General features: G+C 43.1%; 1 protein-coding gene across 5 annotated transcripts in view; it reads right to left on the bottom strand.

Moving 5' to 3' along the window:
- RABEP1 (rabaptin, RAB GTPase binding effector protein 1) overlaps positions 1-14,438 on the bottom strand; it is a 39,916-nt gene extending 25,478 nt beyond the window's left edge. For 4 of the 5 annotated variants that reach the window (XM_065037097.1, XM_065037095.1, XM_065037099.1 and 1 more), the window contains exon 1: positions 14,240-14,438. In XM_065037097.1, the coding sequence (XP_064893169.1) occupies positions 14,240-14,273 (34 nt within the window). In that variant the 5' untranslated portion in view covers positions 14,274-14,438. Of the gene's footprint in view, positions 1-13,939; positions 14,010-14,239 lie in introns of those variants that run through there. The other variant, XM_065037100.1, reaches the window with a different exon arrangement.
- Between the last annotated feature and the right edge of the window lie 5,887 nt (positions 14,439-20,325).

Here is a 20,325-nt window from a genome sequence, read left to right as displayed (position 1 = left end):
CCCAAAATATTGAAGCATCAGAAGTGTTTACAAATCACACCCAACACACTTCCTACCAAAAGCAAGTAGTGAAAACACAGTACAAAGGCTACACGACTTCAGCAGCATCAGACATTTAGACTTGCAAACCGGCAGAATCAGTACTAGAGCTTATAGTGGTAAAACACTGGATAGTCAATGCCACTAAGATTGAGTTATATTTATTTATAGCACTGTATGACTTAGAGTAAAAGCAGACACAAACAAAAGGGCATTTTAAAAGCACAGGTATGTTTTACTGACTGCTGCTTATGAGGGCATCTGATGTTACAAAATACAGCGCTTAATCTGTTCAACTGACTTCTTGCCCTGAATTTAGGTCCAATTCACCCCAGGCCTGTAACAGATCTGAAAACTGTGTTGACCATTGCAGGCCATCAACCGAAAACCAACCAAAAACCAAAACCAAAAAAAAAAAACCCCAAACCAACACACCCATTTTGCAACGCCAGAGAGTTCATTAACTTGCCAGAGTCGCTGTGCTCCCACTGCCATGGAGAGAAATGCAGCTATCAATGTTTAACGACACTGATGAAGTATAAAATCAACACGGCTTGATGGATGGGCAGCTGGTGGAGCTGCGCCCAACCCAAACAGGAGCTTGTGTTACACACGGGATCACAACAGGCACAGAACATGCTGTATTTCCTAACCGCAGTAGTGCTGACGATCTAATTTCCTAATTAGGGCCCTAACTCATCAAGGAACAAATACAAACCCTAAGACTCCATCTCTTAATTTCTTAAATAGTACTGTGAAGAACTTAAATTGAAATTGATATGCCAAACCAAAAAACAAACAAGCAAGCAAGAAGTTCCTCTGACCAACAATTTATTGGCTGTAAATCACGCTTTTTCTCCCAGGATATTGGGGCAAATAGATTACTGTGACACAGTCAGATATGCCAATTAAGCTTTGTTTCTAATGAACAGCACACATAACTGGAATGTGGTCATGGGTGGCTATGTCCTTTTCAGGAAAGACAGGCCAGCCAGGTGTGGTGGTGGAGTTGCTCTTTATGTGAGAGAGCAACTACAATGTATTGAGTATTGTCCAGGCATGGATGAGGAGCGAGTTGAGAGTCTATGGGTGAAAGTTAAGGGGCAGGCTGGCAAGGGTGATACTATTGTGGATGTCTATTATAGGCCACCAGATCAGGGTGAGGAAGTTGATGAGGCCTCTGCAGACAGCTGAGAGCAGCCTCACAGTCACAGGCCCTGGTTGTGCTGGGGGATTTTAACTTTCCTGATGTTTGCTGGAAGGACTACTCGGCTGGCCAGCCACAGTCTAGGAGGTTCCTCCAGTGTCTTGACGAGAACTTTCTGATGCAAAGGGTGGAGGAGCCGACTAGAAGAGGTGCACTGCTGGACCTCATCCTCACTAACAAGGAGGGTCTGGTTGAAGCAGTAAAGGTCGAGGGCTGCCTTGGTTGTAGCGATGGAGTTCAGGATCTCATGTGGCAGGAGCAGAATAGCAAGCAGAATTGCAACCCTGGACTTCAGCAGGGCAAACTTTGGCCTTTTCAGGCAATTGCTAGGGGAAATCCCATGGGCAAGGCTGCTTGAAGGTAAAGGGGCCCAAGACAGTTGGTTAGTGTTCAGGGACTGTTTTTACTGGGCACAAGATCAGAGCATCCCGACACGTAGGAAGTCAAGGAAGGGAGCCAGGAGACCTGCGTGGTTACACAGGGAACTGCTGGGTATGCTCAAGTGGAAGAGGAGAGTTTATAGATCATGAAAGGAGGGGCTGGCCACTTGGGGAGAATATAAAGCTGTTGTCAGAAGGTGTAGGAAGGCAACTAGGAAAGCTAAGGGCTCCTTAGAATTAAACCTGGCGAGAGGGGTCAAGGACAACAGAAAGAGCTTTCTCCTCAGGCTGTCCTGAGGAGCCCCGTACCCCTGAGGCCCCAGAGGAAGGCAGGACAATGGAGGAGTTTGCCTGGGTTGATGAGGACTGGGTTGGGGAGCAGTTAGGCAATCTGGACATCCATAAATCCATGGGTCCAGATGGGATGCACCCATGGGTGCTGAGGGAGCTGGCTGAGGTCATTGCTGGACCGCTCTCCATCATCTTCGCCAAGTCTTGGGAAACAGGAGAGGTGCCTGAGGACTGGAGGAAAGCAAATGTCACTCCAGTCTTTAAAAAGAACAAGAAGGAGGACCCGGGTAACTATAGACAGGTCAGCCTCACCTCCATCCCTGGGAAACTGATGGAACGACTTATCCTTGGTGTCATCTCAAGGTATATCAGGGATAAGAGGGTCAGTAGGGGCAGTCAACATGGCTTCACCAAGGGGACGTCGTGCTTGACCAACCTCATTGACTTTTATGAGGACATAACAAGATGGATGGATGATGGCAGAGTGGTGGATCTGATCTACCTTGACTTCAGTAGGGCATTTGACAGGCTCTTCTCGGTGACAACCAACGATAGGACAAGGAGTAATGGGTTCAAACTGGAACACAAAAGGTTCCACTTAAATTTGAGAAGAAACTTCTTCTCAGTAAGGGTGGCAGAGCCTGGCCCAGGCTGCCCAGGGGGGTTGTGGAGTCTCCTTCTGTGCAGACATTCCAACCCGCCTGGACACCTTCCTGTGTAACCTCATCTGGGTGTTCCTGCTCCATGGGGGGATTGCACTGGATGAGCTTTCCAGGGCCCTTCCAATCCCTGACATGCTGGGATTCTGTAACATTCTGTGATTCTGTGAACAACATGGATTTTGCAGAGACACCTCCTCAGACCTGGGCATCACCATTTCCCTGATTAACACTAACACAAAGTACAGTGTGTGCTACGATGTGGCTTAACCAGATAGGAGGACTCAAAAGGGCAGCAAAATTCAGTTCAGAATGGAGTCATCAATTACAGGAGAACCACAAAACTATTGGGAGTACCCAGAGAGAAAGTCTAGTAAAAAAAAACAACCTAGAATTTTCTCTTAACCTGCTCCACAGCAAAATTTCAATTCAAAGAAAACACAGGAACACACACACATTTTTTACTGACTAGTTACTTAAATGTTGTTTCACAGATCAGCTCCCAAAAGGATTATGTTTTATGTATGACAACGTTTCCAGTTACAGAAACATGCAGTGACCATTCCAGAACTAAGACACACAAAGCTGATTATCAATGACTATTTTTGAGTACTAGGTCTATTTATAAAATTAAAGCCACAAAGCTTTCTACTTGACATCCGAAGTGTCAAACATGATGTCAGGTTCAGTTCTACACAGCTGAAATTTGAAAAACAAATCAGAAAAAACCTACACATACAACAAACTTCTGCCATTTTCCACCTCCTTCTTTCCCTGTCACCATTGCTCAAGACTAAAATATGGAAAAATAAAACTTTATGGCTGCCTATTTTTCTTTACTTCCTAAAAGTACTAAATTTTATCTATCATGCTGCTATCACCAGAGAATCTTCTCATAAACAGAGTCCTGGTGAGCCTGAATGCTTATCAGAATACCTCAAAAGTCAACGGCAAGCTACAGTCTGGTGAACACAGACACTCTGAATACACGTACAGCGACACATGACGGAGAGAACTGAGTTACCAATCTCATCACGACCACCAGCATTTTTTCTGCTCAGTGCTTGTACCTCATTCTTCTGGCTGTAACAATTTTTCACTTTTATAACTGCTCTTTACAAGAGGATCGATTTTTTTAAAAAGACTGCAGGAAAAAAGCTCAATGGCTTGTTGGGATTATGAAGGGTCTATTTACTTTACAGGCTGTGTACATGTACTCCAACTAGTCACCGCTTGAGCAAACAAGAGCATGGTGATGGCAGCACAACACTCAGGGAAGATTAAGTATCTAAGCATTGGTCAAATTTCCCTCAAAGGGTTCACAGCTTGTGCTGAGTGTCATTGCTACTACAATTACACCACTGAGCTCACCTGCCCAGGTAGATCTCCATGCCCTGCAGCCACAGCCTGCCTTGATCCCCTTGGCAAAGCTTTTTGAGCATTTCATACAGCTGAGCTCAAACAATGCACCTGTCAAACATGACAGCATTCATGCGCTTTCACCACTCCTGTTATTTCATCAGTCTGTCCCACCTCATTGACTGGCAGAAGATATTTTAAGCAGACACACACACGAAACTCCTGTGTCTCCAACCAAGACCCTCAGCAGAACCACCTATTCCCCTCCCACAGCATTTTAAAGCCATCCCCCAAAACTGCCAAGTTGCTTAATTATTCTTGACCAAAGCACCACTGAAAATATTAACAAGTCTTAGTTTTCACACTGGGATTCTTCTGCCAGGCTTTGCCGCACTACTGCATCCCATCATTTGTGTGATATAACCACAAAATCCAGGACAGGATTAAAGTATTTCACGTGGCAATTACCAGTGAGGTTTGCAGAGTATCTTACCTTGCAAGAAAAACAACAACTAAACAGAGGATAGTGTCTGTTTTAGTAAACCATCAGAAATCTGCTGTTCTGATCAAATAAGAATATCTCAGATTGACAGACATTTAGGGAGAGATTCTGACAAGCACTTTACTATACAGGAGGCCACTTACACAATTTATCGCTCTGAACACCATTAGTATAAATGCTGTCTTAATATATAAACATTTTCTAAACGTAGACAACAAACTCAGTACTGATTTTCTTTCAAGATAATTTAATTGCTGACTCATTTGCTGTGGGAGGGAAAAAATCCATTTGACTCCTTATAATATGTTTATCACTTTGCCTACAGATTTATTAAAGGCAGTTCTTTTTAGGGAAAAAAAAAAAAAGTAAATAAAGTATGACTCAGCTCTCAGGAAAAACAAACAAAACAACTTCACTGCATTGTTCTCTTTGGTGAAGAAATTTAATATAGAAATCAAAACCATTCCATTAATTCAAAAATTCCCCAAGATACCACTAGTCCAAGATCCCATGCTGTCTTGCCATTTGTCATAAGGACAATAACTGAGGTACTGTAGCCCTACAGGTACCAGAATCCCTTCAGAAATAGCAGTAATTCATATGTAACCCTGAAGTTATGAAGGTGAACAAGCACCATACCAGATTTCTTTCCCTCTGTGGTTCTTTGTCCCTTCCTACATAATTTGGCCACCCAAATTGGTGGGCAGACAATAAAATGCAACAGGCAGCAAGTGAAGACATGTTTTCAAGGAATAGGCATTTTAAAGTGTTAGATGTCAGAACAATAGGTTGAAAATATGATGCCTTAGAGTTACCACCAAAAGGATATAAATATTAATAAATGGTTTTATATACAGTTTCCAGATGTATTTATCACTCTGGTGATAAATACAGTATGAGAATTAATAAAAGATGATTAACATCTTTATTTTATAAGGAACAGGATACAGTTCCTATCATTCAGAGTAAGGTTTCTACAGCAATTTAATAGTTTCCCTGAGAACAGACTACTACTCCCCCAAGCCTCTGTAGTCTATTTCTTGACAGAAAACGTTGCTATAATTCTATATATTCACATCTTTTGCTACCACTTGTCAACCAAATGAATTCCTGAACAATTAAAAAGGAAGAAAATCCTCCTCCAGCATAACATTTTCAAAATTTTTAAATATGCCTGGAGTATTAGCAATACAGAACATGAAGACTTCATAATCTTGCAGTTACGATCATTTTAAATCAAATTAAATGCTGGTGGTCATCTGAAGGGGTAACTCAGCACTCCTCCCTCACCCTGACCGCTCGTGCCTTTAATCCTCACCATGCTGCCCAAGCCTGTGAGGCTGTACGGGATGAGAGAAGTGATACACCAAAAACTTGGGGGGTGGGAGTGGGTCAAACCAATTTTCAGCCAAACCAGGCCCCTGATCACACTTATCACTTGGCTGAGCATCTACCAGAACTGGTACAAACGTGACAAGGAGGATGTGGACTGGTTTCAACCGTGAAAAAAGGAGACTGAACTCTACCCTTGGACACTCATATTACTACTGTGTGGTCTCCACCCCTTCCTTTACACTAGCTCTAGCACTCACCAGCTCTTTCACTAAATCAAATAAGCTCATTAATTCAGCAGTGAGCAGTTCTCCGCTGGGTTACTGAGCTGACCTGGCTCAGCGATGGGTCCAAGGCACAGAGCTGGCACAAAGGAAATGATGGGAATGCAATTGTGGGATCAGGGTGAGCAGGATCACTCTTTCTGCAGCAGCAACCTCCGAGATGGGCTTAGCTGTGACATGAAACCACAGCCCATGGGTACAGTTTGATAATCAGTTTAAACTGCATCCTGCTTGCCAAAAGAAACAGCCTGGTCTTCCTTCTGTCCTGCACTCTCCCCTGTGGCAGCTGAGATTGGTGTAGTCGCACAGTAGAACTTACTTTTTAAGACTTAATGACTGTAATTTGTAAGTGACAAATGACATTCTTCAAATCCTGGTTTCCATTCAGGCTCTCCAGGGGAAGCTTACAAACTTAAGCTGTATCAGAAAGCAAATTCCAAAGCTCAGCTTTCTCATCAGTGTTTGTATACACACAGGTTTTGAACAAAGGCAGCTGAAAGGGTGTCTCCAGGATAATGCAGTTACACTGGTACAGAATCTAGAACTGTAGATAAAAATACGTCAGAAAACATTTGTATTCCAGAATAAGGCTAGGCTCACATCTACTTGCAAGGAACCATGCTAGTACAGAACTGCCATTCGATTAGACCCTATAATGTGCCATCGCAACCTTTCCTGATGTATCACCAGCTGAAGGTCTCAGCACCACAAATGAATGCAACCTCTGTAGCATCAGGAGTTTCTACACCATCCAGAGATTTAGCACCTTTATCCCCAGTTTCATCTAAACTCCATCAGAAGCTGTCAAGACCAGACTGACAGCTACAATACGTTCACAGCTAGAATCGTCAGTCAAGCACTGAATCGAGAGTTTGGTTAATTATTTTCCCATTAATTTAGCATACATCTCAAGACACATCACAAGGAAGAAGATATACACAGATATTGCAAGCTGGCAATTTAGAAAACCTTACTTGAAACCAATCGTTAAAAGAAAATTTAAAAGACATAGCATATGACATAAAGGTGCCAGTTTGTCAGATGGTTTGAGCTAAGAGTCAAATTTATGCTTCATATTTCAGCAAAATACACCAAGTAACACCACAGCTAAAGTATATCACAGTGATTTTGGCACAGACTACTGTTAATGTAAGATGAATGTCCCAATTTCTGTCTGAAGTCAACGTGAGTCTAATATGAACTTCAGTAGGCCTTGGGAAAGACCATTTTCTTAAAGGGTACGAGACATTAAAATTTGTAGTGGATGGTGAACATCATTATTGCTTGAGCAATAACTTCTAGCACCCATCTGTGTTTCTTCCTGTGTAGATTAAGCCAATGACACTGAAAATACAGATGTAAGGATTGTTTTATGGTCTGTAGTTGTATCCTACTTTGCAGGTTACTGTATTATTTTTAAAGCAACCAATCATGGTGCTAGTCTAATCATTTTGCATAGCACTGATGTAGTACAGACGAAAATATAACACAAATATCACTTGTGGTAGGAAGTATTCTAAAGGTAACGACCCACGCAAATACAAAACGTAACCCTACCAAGGAATGAGTGTGGTGGGTCTGATACAGAAACCCTTGACAAAAAAGGTGACAAGAGCTCTTTCTTTGTTCATTTTGCATATTTCTCTCCTTTGCTGCCATTAAAATAGCATTTCAAGTCTTGTTGCAATTATCTGTAAGTTAAAAACCTGTATGGACAAAAGATGCAATAAAGCTCAGTCTATTGAGGTCACTTTCTGAAAGGCAGGGGTACCATACAGTTAATGCTTTGCTTGTCTTTCAATTATTGATTCTGATTCACTTTGCCACGGATAACTTCTATCTGTCATTGTAATTTTTGCCCCATAGTTTTACTAAAAAACATTCTCAGAAACCACAAAACACAAGAAGATAAATATTTACAAAAAATTCCCACCTGAATTTAAATTTCTTCTCTCCTTACTGTGGTGAGTCACACAGAAAGATTCTGCTGCTTATTAAGTAACTAAATCAGGCTGCCTTTTTTTTACCCTCCTAGTTATTTTTCAGTTCTTAACACTGCCAGACACACAAGACAAGACAGAGCCCTTAAATCCATACAGAACAAACCCAGCAAATTGCAGCAGTCCAGGTTTCCTGCCCCGCTCTCCACCAATAGCAACTTTCAGAACTGCTCTGACAGCCAACAGATGGAACACTCATAGTTTTCTACCTTTCCAAGAGGCATAAGTTAACTTCCAGCAACTAATTTTTGCAATCTGTGAGACACTTAATTGCTTTGATTTTCAAATAAAGATAGCAAGGTATTAAAGAATTACATGTCAGCCAACCTCAGGATAAATTATTAACTGAAGTTCATTGCCTGCAAAATACTATAACCTGTTTGGAGAAAACACTCAAAACCTAAACATGTGTAAGGCAGGGTTGAAAAGCAGACGAGTACTTGCCCTGTAGCAAGCATAAAACATGAGAAGATGTTCTTCTCTTAGTAAAAGAAACTGGAGAGATCTTAAATAAAGAAAAAGATATTAAAAAAAAAACAGCAAACGAGCTAAGATTGAACATAGCCAGACAGCAGCATGTTTGGAAAAGAAAATACGCTTTTCACAGAGGAAGTTTGTATGGTCATATGATTTTCTCTAGAAGAAGAACGGAGGCACGGAGGGAACAGGGAGCACGGGGGTGCTAATGCAGAGCCTGGAGCGGCTGGACAAGATACACGGGACACCCACAGACGGGAGGTTGCAGAAGGCCTGCGAGAGGGAGAATAATATTTAAAGGAGATAAGGTGAGGGCTGGGAAGCACTGAGGAAACCAGAGGATAAGTTGAAGAGCAGCAGTTGCCTAAGACAAGGTCAAATGACTGGCTGTTTGACCAGAGAGGAAAAAAATCTGTGACCAAAGGTCAAGTGAGGCCACATTGCTGCTGCTTAACTGTGTGGAAGCAGAAATTGCCAGGGGAGATGGAGAAAGATGTGAAGGGTGATACCAATGCTTTTATTTTTCCTCTCTGTGGTATCTGGAGGAGTCAGGCCAGGAGAGACAAGCACAGGATGGGAACAGGGAGAAAAGAAGCACCATGGGTCAGCCCAGAGCCAACAGGAGTCATGGCTGACAGAAATGGACATGAATGGAAGAAATAAATAAATACAATAAACACAGCAGTTCCTCATTTTATTAACGTTCATGCCACAGTTCTGCATTCTTCAGTACTATAGGCACTGCTAATACAGCAACAGGACAACCCAGAAGTTTTCTCAAGCATCAGGTACATTCCAGTGAAGACTAAAAAGCAGTTACTTTTTTTCTGACAGATACAGAAATATTTACTAAGAGCACGCCACTCACTTGTTCCTCCTGTGCCAACTTATATAAAGATAGCAAATGATATTTTTTCCAGAGATAATTCATCATCATGCTTAACTGACTATACCATGACTAAAATTACACAATGCTCACACTATTTATAGAAGAACTTGCAGAGGCTAGTACCACTAACTCAGACACCATTAGATCAGATACTGAAAACAATTCTGCAAGTAAAGACTATGAACCACTACACCTTTGGAGTGAAATACGTTCCTCTTAAATACATACACACAATGGCACTTGTAGCTACTCCTCTTTTTCCAGCCTTGCTGTCAGAGACTGGTTAGAGGTATGCTTAGTAAGTGCTGCTTATCAATGTTACCAGGTCTTATCTTGGAAGATTTCAGTCAGAGGAAAGCCATAACCTCATGCTTTTAACTACATGCTTCTATTTAAAGAAATACCAACTATAATAAAATAACTAAATGTAATAGAGAAAACTTCACATTAGACGTATTTTTAAATGAAGTTAAAAGTTTAATGAAGTGCCTGGAGCAAGATCCCAAGCAGTCAACCGTTCAGCCGTCACATGGGGTGAAGCCTCCGGGATTGAGTCTGCTCCCACACCGAGAGACATGGTTTGGTTTAGCTTCTTAAACATTTTAAAACAAAATTCCTTCTTCAATCACTTTTGAGGGAGCGCACACAAAGTAGTTCCACAGTGGGAATCCTCTCTGCCCACCAAGGGCTATGGGAAAGCAACTCAGCATCTTGAGGCACCCGGCCAGAAAGGGAAAAAAACATTTACTGAGGCCATCGTCTCTGTGATGATGGTGAAGTGGCCAAGAAGCAATACAAAACGGCAAAGAATCAGCCCATGTGTTAGAGTATATTCGTTGTACCTTCAGGGGAGTCAACAGCTAATTATAAAGAACAGGGTCACGGTACTTTTCAAAATTAAGAGAGAGATTTGGGACTTGGCTTCAATAGGAAAATAGACACCCTGAGTGTGCATATTTCCACTCTGGAGCAAACAGACCTGCTGAGCAGATCAAAACTTCCTTGGACATCTTAAAAGGTGGAAACATGTATGTTCAAGGCGTCTGTTTTGCTTTTGAAGCCAAATCCCGGATTTGTCCACTGAACTGACACAGAAAAACATACAGCTAAAAAGAAAAAAAGTGCATTTGTGGGTTTTAATGAAAAAATATATTTGTTTAATAATATTAGCAACTATTAAATAAGAATAAAGCAAAGACGAAGCAAAACGAAAATGAGGGATGAAATTTTTTTTGCTCTTGGAAAGTACCAACAGTTTTGAAGTTGCTCCCCAAGAGAAAAGAGTTCAGCATCTGACAGTTACATCAACAATACAGAGCTGAACCTCAGCGCCCAAAACCAGTCCCCTGCCAACCACACCTAGCTTTTGAGATGAGTAATAGCATTTTTAGACACTTCAAGTTCCTTTAAAAGTGATACTTACGAGGAAAATAACTAGACATTTAAAAGCATCTAAAGCTTAAGTTTTGTTCATTAATTTTCTACGTGACATCCTAGACCCTTGCACTGGGAATACTCAGCTTCTGGGATACATGAAAAGTGCAGTGACAGCAAGTTTTGGCTCTTGTCAGGATCCTGTATTATTGCCACAGGGAAATGATGCAGCTCATGGTGCTGCTAGTGGTAATAAAATCAATACAGCAACGTCCTCCAGTCTTCCACATGCAGCCGAGCAGTTCGCTCCACTGAGAACTGGCACCATCTCTGATCACAAAAAAAGAGACACTATTTTTACCGCCCTAAGCACTGGAGTAAGAAGTTACTCCAATACTGGCGAATTCTTTCTGCTGGCAAGTTCTTATTAAAATATTTGAAAGACTGTGCCATTAACAGTTTCCTTTCTCACCGAATAATATCAATGGACATGCTATTTATCAGTCGGACTGTGCTAATGGTTTAAGTTTACTAGCGCAGTAAAAAGAGTTTAATAATTTGCATGTCATTGTAACTAATTTTAGTCTTGAAAGATCAGTGTTTTATGTAGCTGCCGTTTCTTCATTAAAGCATTTTCCAGATACAAGAAGGGGAATGATACCAAAGTCTGAGCATTCTGATAGAGAAAAACTGTGCTAAAATATTTTGTTTGGTAACCTTATTTTCAGAGATGGCGAGCATCCAGATCTGAGTTAAACCCAGAGAGGCTGTGAGCACACCACCTTCAAAAATAAAGATATTTTTTAAAATACGACATTACTGTTCTAGTCACACCATCTAGACAACACACCTATTAAGTAAAATCTCCAAAAACCCTACCTTGACCAGGATCAGTAAGAAGCACACACCTACTTACAACACAGGTTGACATTCGCTCACTGTTCACAGCCCAGTGCACAAAGCCACCCCGGCAGCCAAAGGACTCTGCACTCAGCCTTTCCCCGATCCTTATCATATGGAAACTCTATTACCCCACACAAAAGTATTAGAGGGTTATTAACATCTATACTAAGCCAAAGTACAAAATATGGTAGGATCTGATGTCCACTCTTTTCCTATTTCTTCCTTCTTCTTGGGCCCATTTTCATTTCAGTATCACCATTAGAATAGAATATACACTCTATATTATAATCCTCTCCTGTTGTTTCACACGTTATATCTACTACAGTAGAAAGAGTAGTTCTTTTATACTTGCTTTTGATAACAACAAAAAAAATCATAGCTGATGCATCTTGTACAAGACTGCATAAGGTATTTATAATCGATATAAGGAATTATAAAAAGCCATCCTTTTTCCTTAGGGGAACATACTAATTCAGTTCTATTTTGTCACATGTAATCTTATATCAGAGGTTCCACTACTCCTTTAAGCAATAAATTCAGTGCAGACAACTAAAAATATACAATAATTCCCTTCTTCAATATTTTCTCCACATTAAAATACAACAGAGAAGTTTCAAGACACACTTTTGGCAAGTTACTTAAAAATAAAACCAACACACATGAGAACAATAGTACAGTCAAAGTGGATTAAGAAACCCAAACTGGTCCTATTACTGCCAAAGGAGGATGAGGGAGAGGAGCCATTTTAGCAGTTGTAATTCTGTAGTGCAAGAACACAGCAACCACTTCCAGAATCCATCCAACTTGCAGCCAGTTCCCCCCACATGTGCCTTATTTACAGCATCCTCATCTTCTCCCAGCTAGAAAGCAAAAGAAAGACAGCAATCCGTACCTCCCACAAGAAGGACTTCATCAACCTATCAAATGACTAAATTTTACTCGTACCTTTTTGTCTTCTGTTTAAATATCAACAAAAAATGGAATCTATCCAACCTGTAACTTTCAATATCCTAACATACCACTACCTTTCCTGGTCTAGAAGCAGCAAACATTTGCACAATGCACAGTGCCACTGCACACCTGCAGTCAGATAGTCTGCAAGAGCCAAGAAGAAAATCTGTTGGAAGTTGTTCTGTAGCTCTCAGAAGAAAAGGCTAAAGAACAATAAACAATGGTTATTCACCAGAAAGTACACAAGAGCAACCCAGACCCACATCAATCTTACAAGCATGACAGCAAGTAAATTCACCTTCCCCTTAGCACTCTAGAAGGACGAGCATAATATCATTTACCTTAACACAGGAAAAAGCCCACCATCCAAGCACCTTCATAATTAAAAATTTGAAAAGGTAGACTGAAATACTGAAATCCCTGAGGATTGGCACTTTCTCATGGAAGTCCAAAAAAAAGTCCACACAATTCCCTAGATATGCATAATTACAAATACATTGTTGCCCTTCTCTAACCCAGTGATTTCCCAGGGAAACTCATCTGCTGTCTAAAAAAAGAGAGCTCTGGCATTATCCCACGGCTGGGTAAGCACCTATTCTTCAAGGTTCTGCACATCTCTCTAGTTCTCCTGCTTTTACATTCTGACCTCAAATTTCTTGCTCTCTTACCCCTTCCCACACATCCCATCAATCAGACGTTTTCCATTCAATCCCACCTTCCAAGCTAAGCATTACCCACAGGTTTTCTAATACACATACAACTCTGTAACCCATTCCAAGAGAAAAAAATACTTCCTTGTCCATCATTCTGCCCAAGCCAGAAACAAATAACCTTTCCATAACAGAAACCATCAGGGAAAGATTAGCCTCCTCCTGCACAGGTAAACACCACCTTGAGAGAAAAGCTGTCGTTATCTTTGTCATTTCTATCATGGGAACAAACCGTCCAGGCCAAGTATCCCGACCTCAACCTCCTGAAGTGCCTTTACACTGCACAAACACAGCCCTACATCACCTGTCACGGCCAAACCAACGACAAAGTCCTACCCAACCAAGAAATATCCACCTGGATACAAGCATCATCACCCTTTTTCTCCCCTCCCCCGGGTGGGGAGGCCCTTCCTCACCCCCCCAGGCCCAGAGCCCCTCTCCCGGCAGCAGCGCGTCCTCTGAACCATTATCCTCCCTCCTTGTGCCGCCTCGGGAGCCGCCCTTGTTCCTCACCGAGCACATTTACAGCTTAATAACCACCTGCGATGCCCTCTCCGTCCTCGCAAGGCCTTCCCGACCCACCTCTCCCAGCCCAGCTCGCCCCTGGGCGCCCAGCGCCCGCCTTCCCACCGCCGCTGCCCGGGCACGGCTCCCTCCTGGCCCCCACAGGCCTCTCCGCAGGTCTCCCCGCCCCGGGCTGCCCCCCACCCTGTCCCGCCCGATCCCACCTCCCCGTCACCACCCACCGCCGCGGCCCGGCAAGGCCGCCTCACTCAGGCCGCTGCCCCCCGCCCCCCGGCCGGCGCGGCTCCGCAGGCGAGCCCGGGGCTGGGCAGGCCGCGGCCGCCCTGCAGCGCGGAACGAGGCCGTCTCCCCCTTTACCGTCCGTCGAGGAGCTCGGGCCGGGCTGGGCCATGGCTCCGGCGGGCGGGCGGCGGCGCCGCCGCGGCCTCCTCCGCCTCCAGCCGCGGCGTCGAAGCGGGAACCGCTACGCCAGGGGGCCCCGGCGAGAGACGGGAGCTGCCGGCCTGGGCCTCCGCCTCCTCCGCCTCATCCTGACAGCGGCGGCCGCCGGCGGGAGGAGGAGGAGCCGCCGCGCAGGCGCCCACGGTGAGACCACGGGACCGGCTGCCGCCACCGGCGCTGGGAGGGCCGGGGCAGGGCGGCTTTCCCCGGGTAGTCTGTGGCCGCCCGGCTCCATGCTGAGGAGCTTTGTCACCCAACGGCCGAGAGGGGAGGCAGGGGCGGCCCCGGCGGGAGCCGGGTTGAAGCCTCCGCCCGGGACGGGCAGGGCCGGGGCGGCAGCGGGATGGCGGAGGGGCTGGTGGGGCTGAAGGCGCCCCAGGGGGTTCCCGCCACTCCGGGTTCACCTTCATAATTAAAAATTTGAAAAGGTAGACTGAAATACTGAAATCCCTGAGGACTGGCACTTTCTCATGGAAGACGAAAAAAAAAAAAAGTCCACACAATTCCCTAGATATGCATAATTACGAATACATTGTTGCCCTTCTCTAACCCAGTGCTTTCCCAGGGAAACTCATCTGCTGTCTAAAAAACAGCAGATGGGGCCCGGTCGTGGGCCAGGCCACTGCCTGTCCCCTCAGCTCGGCCTGTCCCCTCAGCCCGGCCTGTCCCCTCAGTCTCCCCTGTCCCCTCAGCCTCGCCTATCACCTCCACCTGGCCTGCAGGCCCGTCAGGTCTCCTGGGCCGGGAAGTCATCCTCATGTCTGCTCTCAGTCTGGCCTAAAACTATAGTTAATGTTGTTCAGGGAGCTGGTATAAGTGACACCAACACAATCCTGTTCTGTATAATGCACAGAGTGAAGCAGGGGTGGGGAGGACGGGTGGCTGAAGGAGCCTGTCCAGCCATAGGTCTCTTCCCCACAAAAAGCCAGAATTTCGTGGTGCGTTGGTCTGTGTTGGTGGACAAGGGTATTCATTCATCCACCTAACTGGGAAATCTTATCTAAACTCCAAGTTTTTACCAATAAAAAAGTAGATTTATATCCTTTGAATGCATGTAAACTCACAGAAAGCAGAGTTGAAATGAAGAATAAGATACCAAGACCTTCAAGGGCAGAATCAGTTGCAACTTGTTTTTCTTATGGCTTGCATACCCTAAAAATCAGTCATTTTTAAACAGTGTCTCTCTTGGTGCCACAATTTTTCAGGCCTTGCTGTCAAAATATGTGGTATGGCAAGGCAGGGGATTCTGCATTTCATATTAAATTTTTGCTCAGTTAATCGAAATACAAACTTGAAATAGGGAGCCTTTGAAAATTATTCCTTTTCATTTTGATCGGTTGAGGTGAATCTTCACAGTCCTTGCTGTTATAAATAGCAGGATTAAACTAAAGATTTAACTTTTCAGTGTTCGCAGCTTGAGATATGTAGGGCTTGCTTTGGGTGTGTGGAGAACCCAGAACTGCTGATGGCTCACAGAATTGCAGGCTTAGTGACAAAGTGATCAAAGGACTAAGTATCTATCACTTGAGGTGCATTTCCAAATTTCTTAGCTCCTGCTTAGTCTCCTTAGAAGTAGCTGGACATTATGAGCATTCAACACATAAATCCTCTTGAATATCTACTCTTACACTGTGGGAACTGAGCTCTTGAAACTCTGTCCTCGTGTGTTCATATGGGTACCACCCGTATTAACAACTACTTTCATCTTGCTCATGTCAAGGCAAAACTCCCACACGTTTTGATCAGTCTGGGATCAAACCCTGATGCATCACTCCTGCTGCAAACAGAAAGTAAGATAATATTCAGCTTGATATCTGTTGTACCTACCAATACTTATTAAGGGGTGAATATCATAACCCTTCCATCACTTCCCTGGCCAAAATATTGACTATTGGAATGACATTTCAAAATCTTTATCAGAATTGCTGAGGTTAAATATTAAATGGGTTTTACACAGTGGTTTGAAGAATAGAGAAGCTCTAAAGGGGCTCGTACTTTGTTTTGGGTTTTTTCCTTATTGTTGTGCAATCTGATGCTGTACTGGCTTTATAGGTATGATTTTTATCTTCTTTTTCTGAACAGTAATTGAACTTGACAGATGCAAAGGTTTATGTAGAATCCAGTCAAAATATCTTGGAACCTGGAACAACTGGGCAACTTCTCTGTGCCCCCCCAAATGTCCCATTTAATTCCAAACACTTGTAGTTCTTAGAGCCTTCATCTCAAAGGATTTTCTAACATGACTCAGCTAAACATTAAAGGATATAAGCAAAGTTTAGTGGTAGTTTGCAGTCATAGGAATAGGTCTATTGCAGTGGCAGAACCATCAGAGACCAAAAATCCTGAATTCCAATCCGCGTGCTGTAAATGTGGTCGTATTAATGATCCACTGAAGCGTGGGTCAGCTCGAGAGAGCTGCAGGTGGGCAGAGACTGGAATAAGCTTCTACAGAAATAAGAACACTCCTGGAATCCCCTGCATTTTTATCAAACCTGTTTGGCCTAAAAGTCTAACATGAATGTTTTCAGCATCAGTACCACGAGCAGGAGACGCAAGTTAATGGAAGATGCAGCTTCCTGCTGTGTTAGTATAGGCTGGAGGAGCAGCTGTCACCTTGCACTCTGCCCGAAATTTAATCTTGCAGGCTTGCTGGAAAAGATAAGTTTGCAGCTTTTGTTTAAACAGTAACATCCAGTGACAAGCAGTAAGTGGCTGTCTGGAGACCAGGAGTAAACTTAGGGGGACTGTGGTTTTTTTGGTTGCAAAGAGCGTAGTGAAGTAATTTACATAACACATCTAGGAGAGAAGTATTTGCTTTTTGCCTGAGGAAAGTAGAATAAATAAGTAGCAAAAGAACTAATTAAATCTGTTTTCCTAATTGATCTGTCTTGTGGTTGACTGACTTCAGTGCTTATGAACGTTCAAGGTCCAAATGCAACTTTTCCTACATTTCTTTGAGCATGTAGAAAGTTTTTTCTTTGTGTGGCTTATGTTTTGTTGGTTTTGTGTGTTTGGTTTTTTCTTTAATTGGGGCACTTTAACCCCAAGTGAAGCATTTGTTTTCATTAGGCTTTGGAGAATGTAATGATCACTGTCTTTATCTGTGAAACGAGTCCCAGATCTGAGGTCTGGTTGAGTTACCCTGTCTATGCCCCAACTCCCCATCAGGACAAGACCCAATAACATACATTCTACTACCACTTGCAGCAAATTACTCAGCTTTGGGGGAAGTTACTGCACACTCCAGCAAGTCCTTCGATATGGATGATGAGGGGGCCAGGGCTGTGATCAGACCTATGAAGAGCATGATCACAAAGGCTTTGTATTCATAGGAAGCGAGACTAATAAAATACAGCACTAATTGGTTTAGTTTTGAATGGTACAGGATACTATTGTTGTATACGACAGCTAAACCGATTCTACAGAAACCAGAGTCTTTAAAAAGATAAACTAAAGTTCTGGACTTGCAAAGCCAAGTCTACATCTGGTGTGAATTCAGTGCAAACAGGCTGACGTGTGGGAAATGAGAAGCTGGCCTGTAGCACAGAATAAAAATGGAGATCAAAAAGACCCTCTGAAGTTGTGCTGTTTCCCATTTGTGTTGCTTTACTGGCCACAAAGAATTTTGATTTGCCATGTATGGTAGGAGTATGCAGTGAATTACAGGCCCTGCTCCCCTGTGTAGTTCATTTCATAAACCACCCACTGTTTAATTCAATTTATCCAAGAAAGCTGAGTAACAAGGTAGATTTGGGAAGTGGCTTTGTGGCTTGCCAAGACAAGACTCCACCGCACTTGTAGAGGAAGAAAATTGCAGAACTGGGGACCCTCTGCCTGAGCAAGCAGAACTCATTTCAAGTGCAACAGCTCATCTGTCCCACGTGATGCTACCTGTAGGTGTTACACAGTGAAGATTTTGGGCTGCTTCATTGGGCAAACCGTGAGATCACATGTTTGGTTTGAATGTGGAGATGTGACCCTGAAAAACTGTGTGTTCTTAACTCCAGGTGCAGCCCAGGGAAGCAGGAGTTGCACACATCTTTAAGGAGGCACTTCAGCTGATCACCACAGCAAACCCTGGGTTCGTTCAAAAGGCAAGTAAGAGACTTGTCCTTCTAGCAAAAGAGAAGAGGAAAAGCAGAATTTATTGCTTGCTTTTGGTTTGCCAGAGTTTGTCTGCTGTTTTTCTCACTTTTTTATTTGTTTAAAATGAAAAAGTGTTCAGAGTTTCCTAATGTTTAAACATTTATTTTCTTTTTGTTGAGATTGATGAGTCATTAGCATTAAGTATTAGTTCTGCAGATATAAGTGTTTGTAGGCTTTGGTCCTTTCTTTTTAATGGAAAGCTTTTGGAGAAAATTTACATTCATGTAAGCATTACCATAAAGAGGTTGGTTGAAAATCCCAAGCCAGTCATGCTCTTTGCTTCAAAAGTTATTCTGGAATGCAAGGAATTCGGTCTGGAACAATTACATTATTTGCAATGGTAACTTCTTAGCGAACCCTGAAATAGTTTATGTGGTTAAAAACCTTTTCAAGAGCAATTGAAAAATTATGTTATCCCATCTATTCTTTAAAGAATTCCATGTGGTACGGTTCTTTGAATATATGGGAAGCAAATGAAGCCAAAAATGAAAATCTGGCAGGCAAAAATCGAAGTGTTTGCATTGGCCCTGGACTTAGAAATATGCACATTAATGATCTCATTTAAAAGATGTCTATATTAAGATTTGAAAGCTCTCTGGATTCCCAAGGGGCAAGCTCATTGAACATTGTGATGTACCATGAAACTAAACAATTTTTCTTACTGCAAAATAACCAACGAATTGGAAACTTGTTTTGTGTGCGTTACGAAGGACACATGAAGAGCACGGTCATTTGGGTAACCTTGCTCAGCAATCCTCCATTGGAATTGTCATTGCAGGGAGGTACAAAACCAGCACTGCTGTGCTTAGCCGTGCAGGGTTGAGCCTTAACCCAAATCTGCCTTCATCAGTGATTTAAGTAGAGATGCAGAACGTTGTATGGCAGTAGTTGAAGTGCAGATACACACAGCCCATCCCACCAGCTCTGTTTTCGTAGCAGGATTTTGTAATAGCAGAGAGTGGGTACCAGCAAGGCCCACGTCAGTCACCACACGCTCATCAGACCTCGCCCAGCAATGCTCAGTGTGATCCAGCAGCAGGGACAATAAGGTTAATGGGACCCCAGGGAGAACTCTCTTGTTTTTCACTCTGTTCATTACATACTTAAAAAAAAAACCCTAAAATAACAATAAGTGGTTCTGCTTTTTGAGGCTGTTTTGCATGTAAGTATTGCATATAATAGTATCTTTCAAAACAACAGACCACACTAGCAGTAGCATCTCATGCATTCAACTTCCTAATCTTGAGAAGACCAGTTCATTAAAATCAATAAGATGAGTCACGTCAGATCTGCAGGATTGAGCCATTTATCCCATTTTCTTGCTCTGAGGCATAAGCAGATCAGAAGTCCCATAAATTCTAATGATTGCAGTGCCCACTTGCCAAGAGGAGGAGAGAGTGTTGCAAGTACCGTAAAATTTGTTGTCCCATGTGTGTTGTATTAAATGGTGTAGCCAAAGGATTTCCACGTTAAGACTTCAGCAGCAGTGCTCATTTTGGTGTGTTTTATTAATCCAACCACTGTTAACTCTCAGTATGTCCCTTTCAGAACTGTCTTTGGAGGTATTTAGAACATGATACCCAAGAAGACTGAGCAGCCTTTGTATAAACAGTGGACCAGGCAGCTGAAGAGATGCAATGGGATTTCAACGGATCACCAAATCTTTGCAAATCCTTCAGCTGAACAAGCCCACCCTTCTGAACAGTTTAATCCAGGTAAGATTGCTAGAAGCTCCAAAAGCGTAGCTCAAAGTCTTCCTCTGAGTGGGAATCTTCAGTGATTCCTGAGCCTTTTCTGCGGCTTTGCCTGTGCCCATATGTCCAGAGGGGGACCGACCCAAATACTTGTTGCTACAA

This window comes from Columba livia, chromosome 20 (genome assembly GCF_036013475.1).
Source record: "Columba livia isolate bColLiv1 breed racing homer chromosome 20, bColLiv1.pat.W.v2, whole genome shotgun sequence".
Lineage (NCBI taxonomy): Eukaryota > Metazoa > Chordata > Aves > Columbiformes > Columbidae > Columba > Columba livia.
This window is presented reverse-complemented; position numbering and strand designations above follow the sequence as displayed.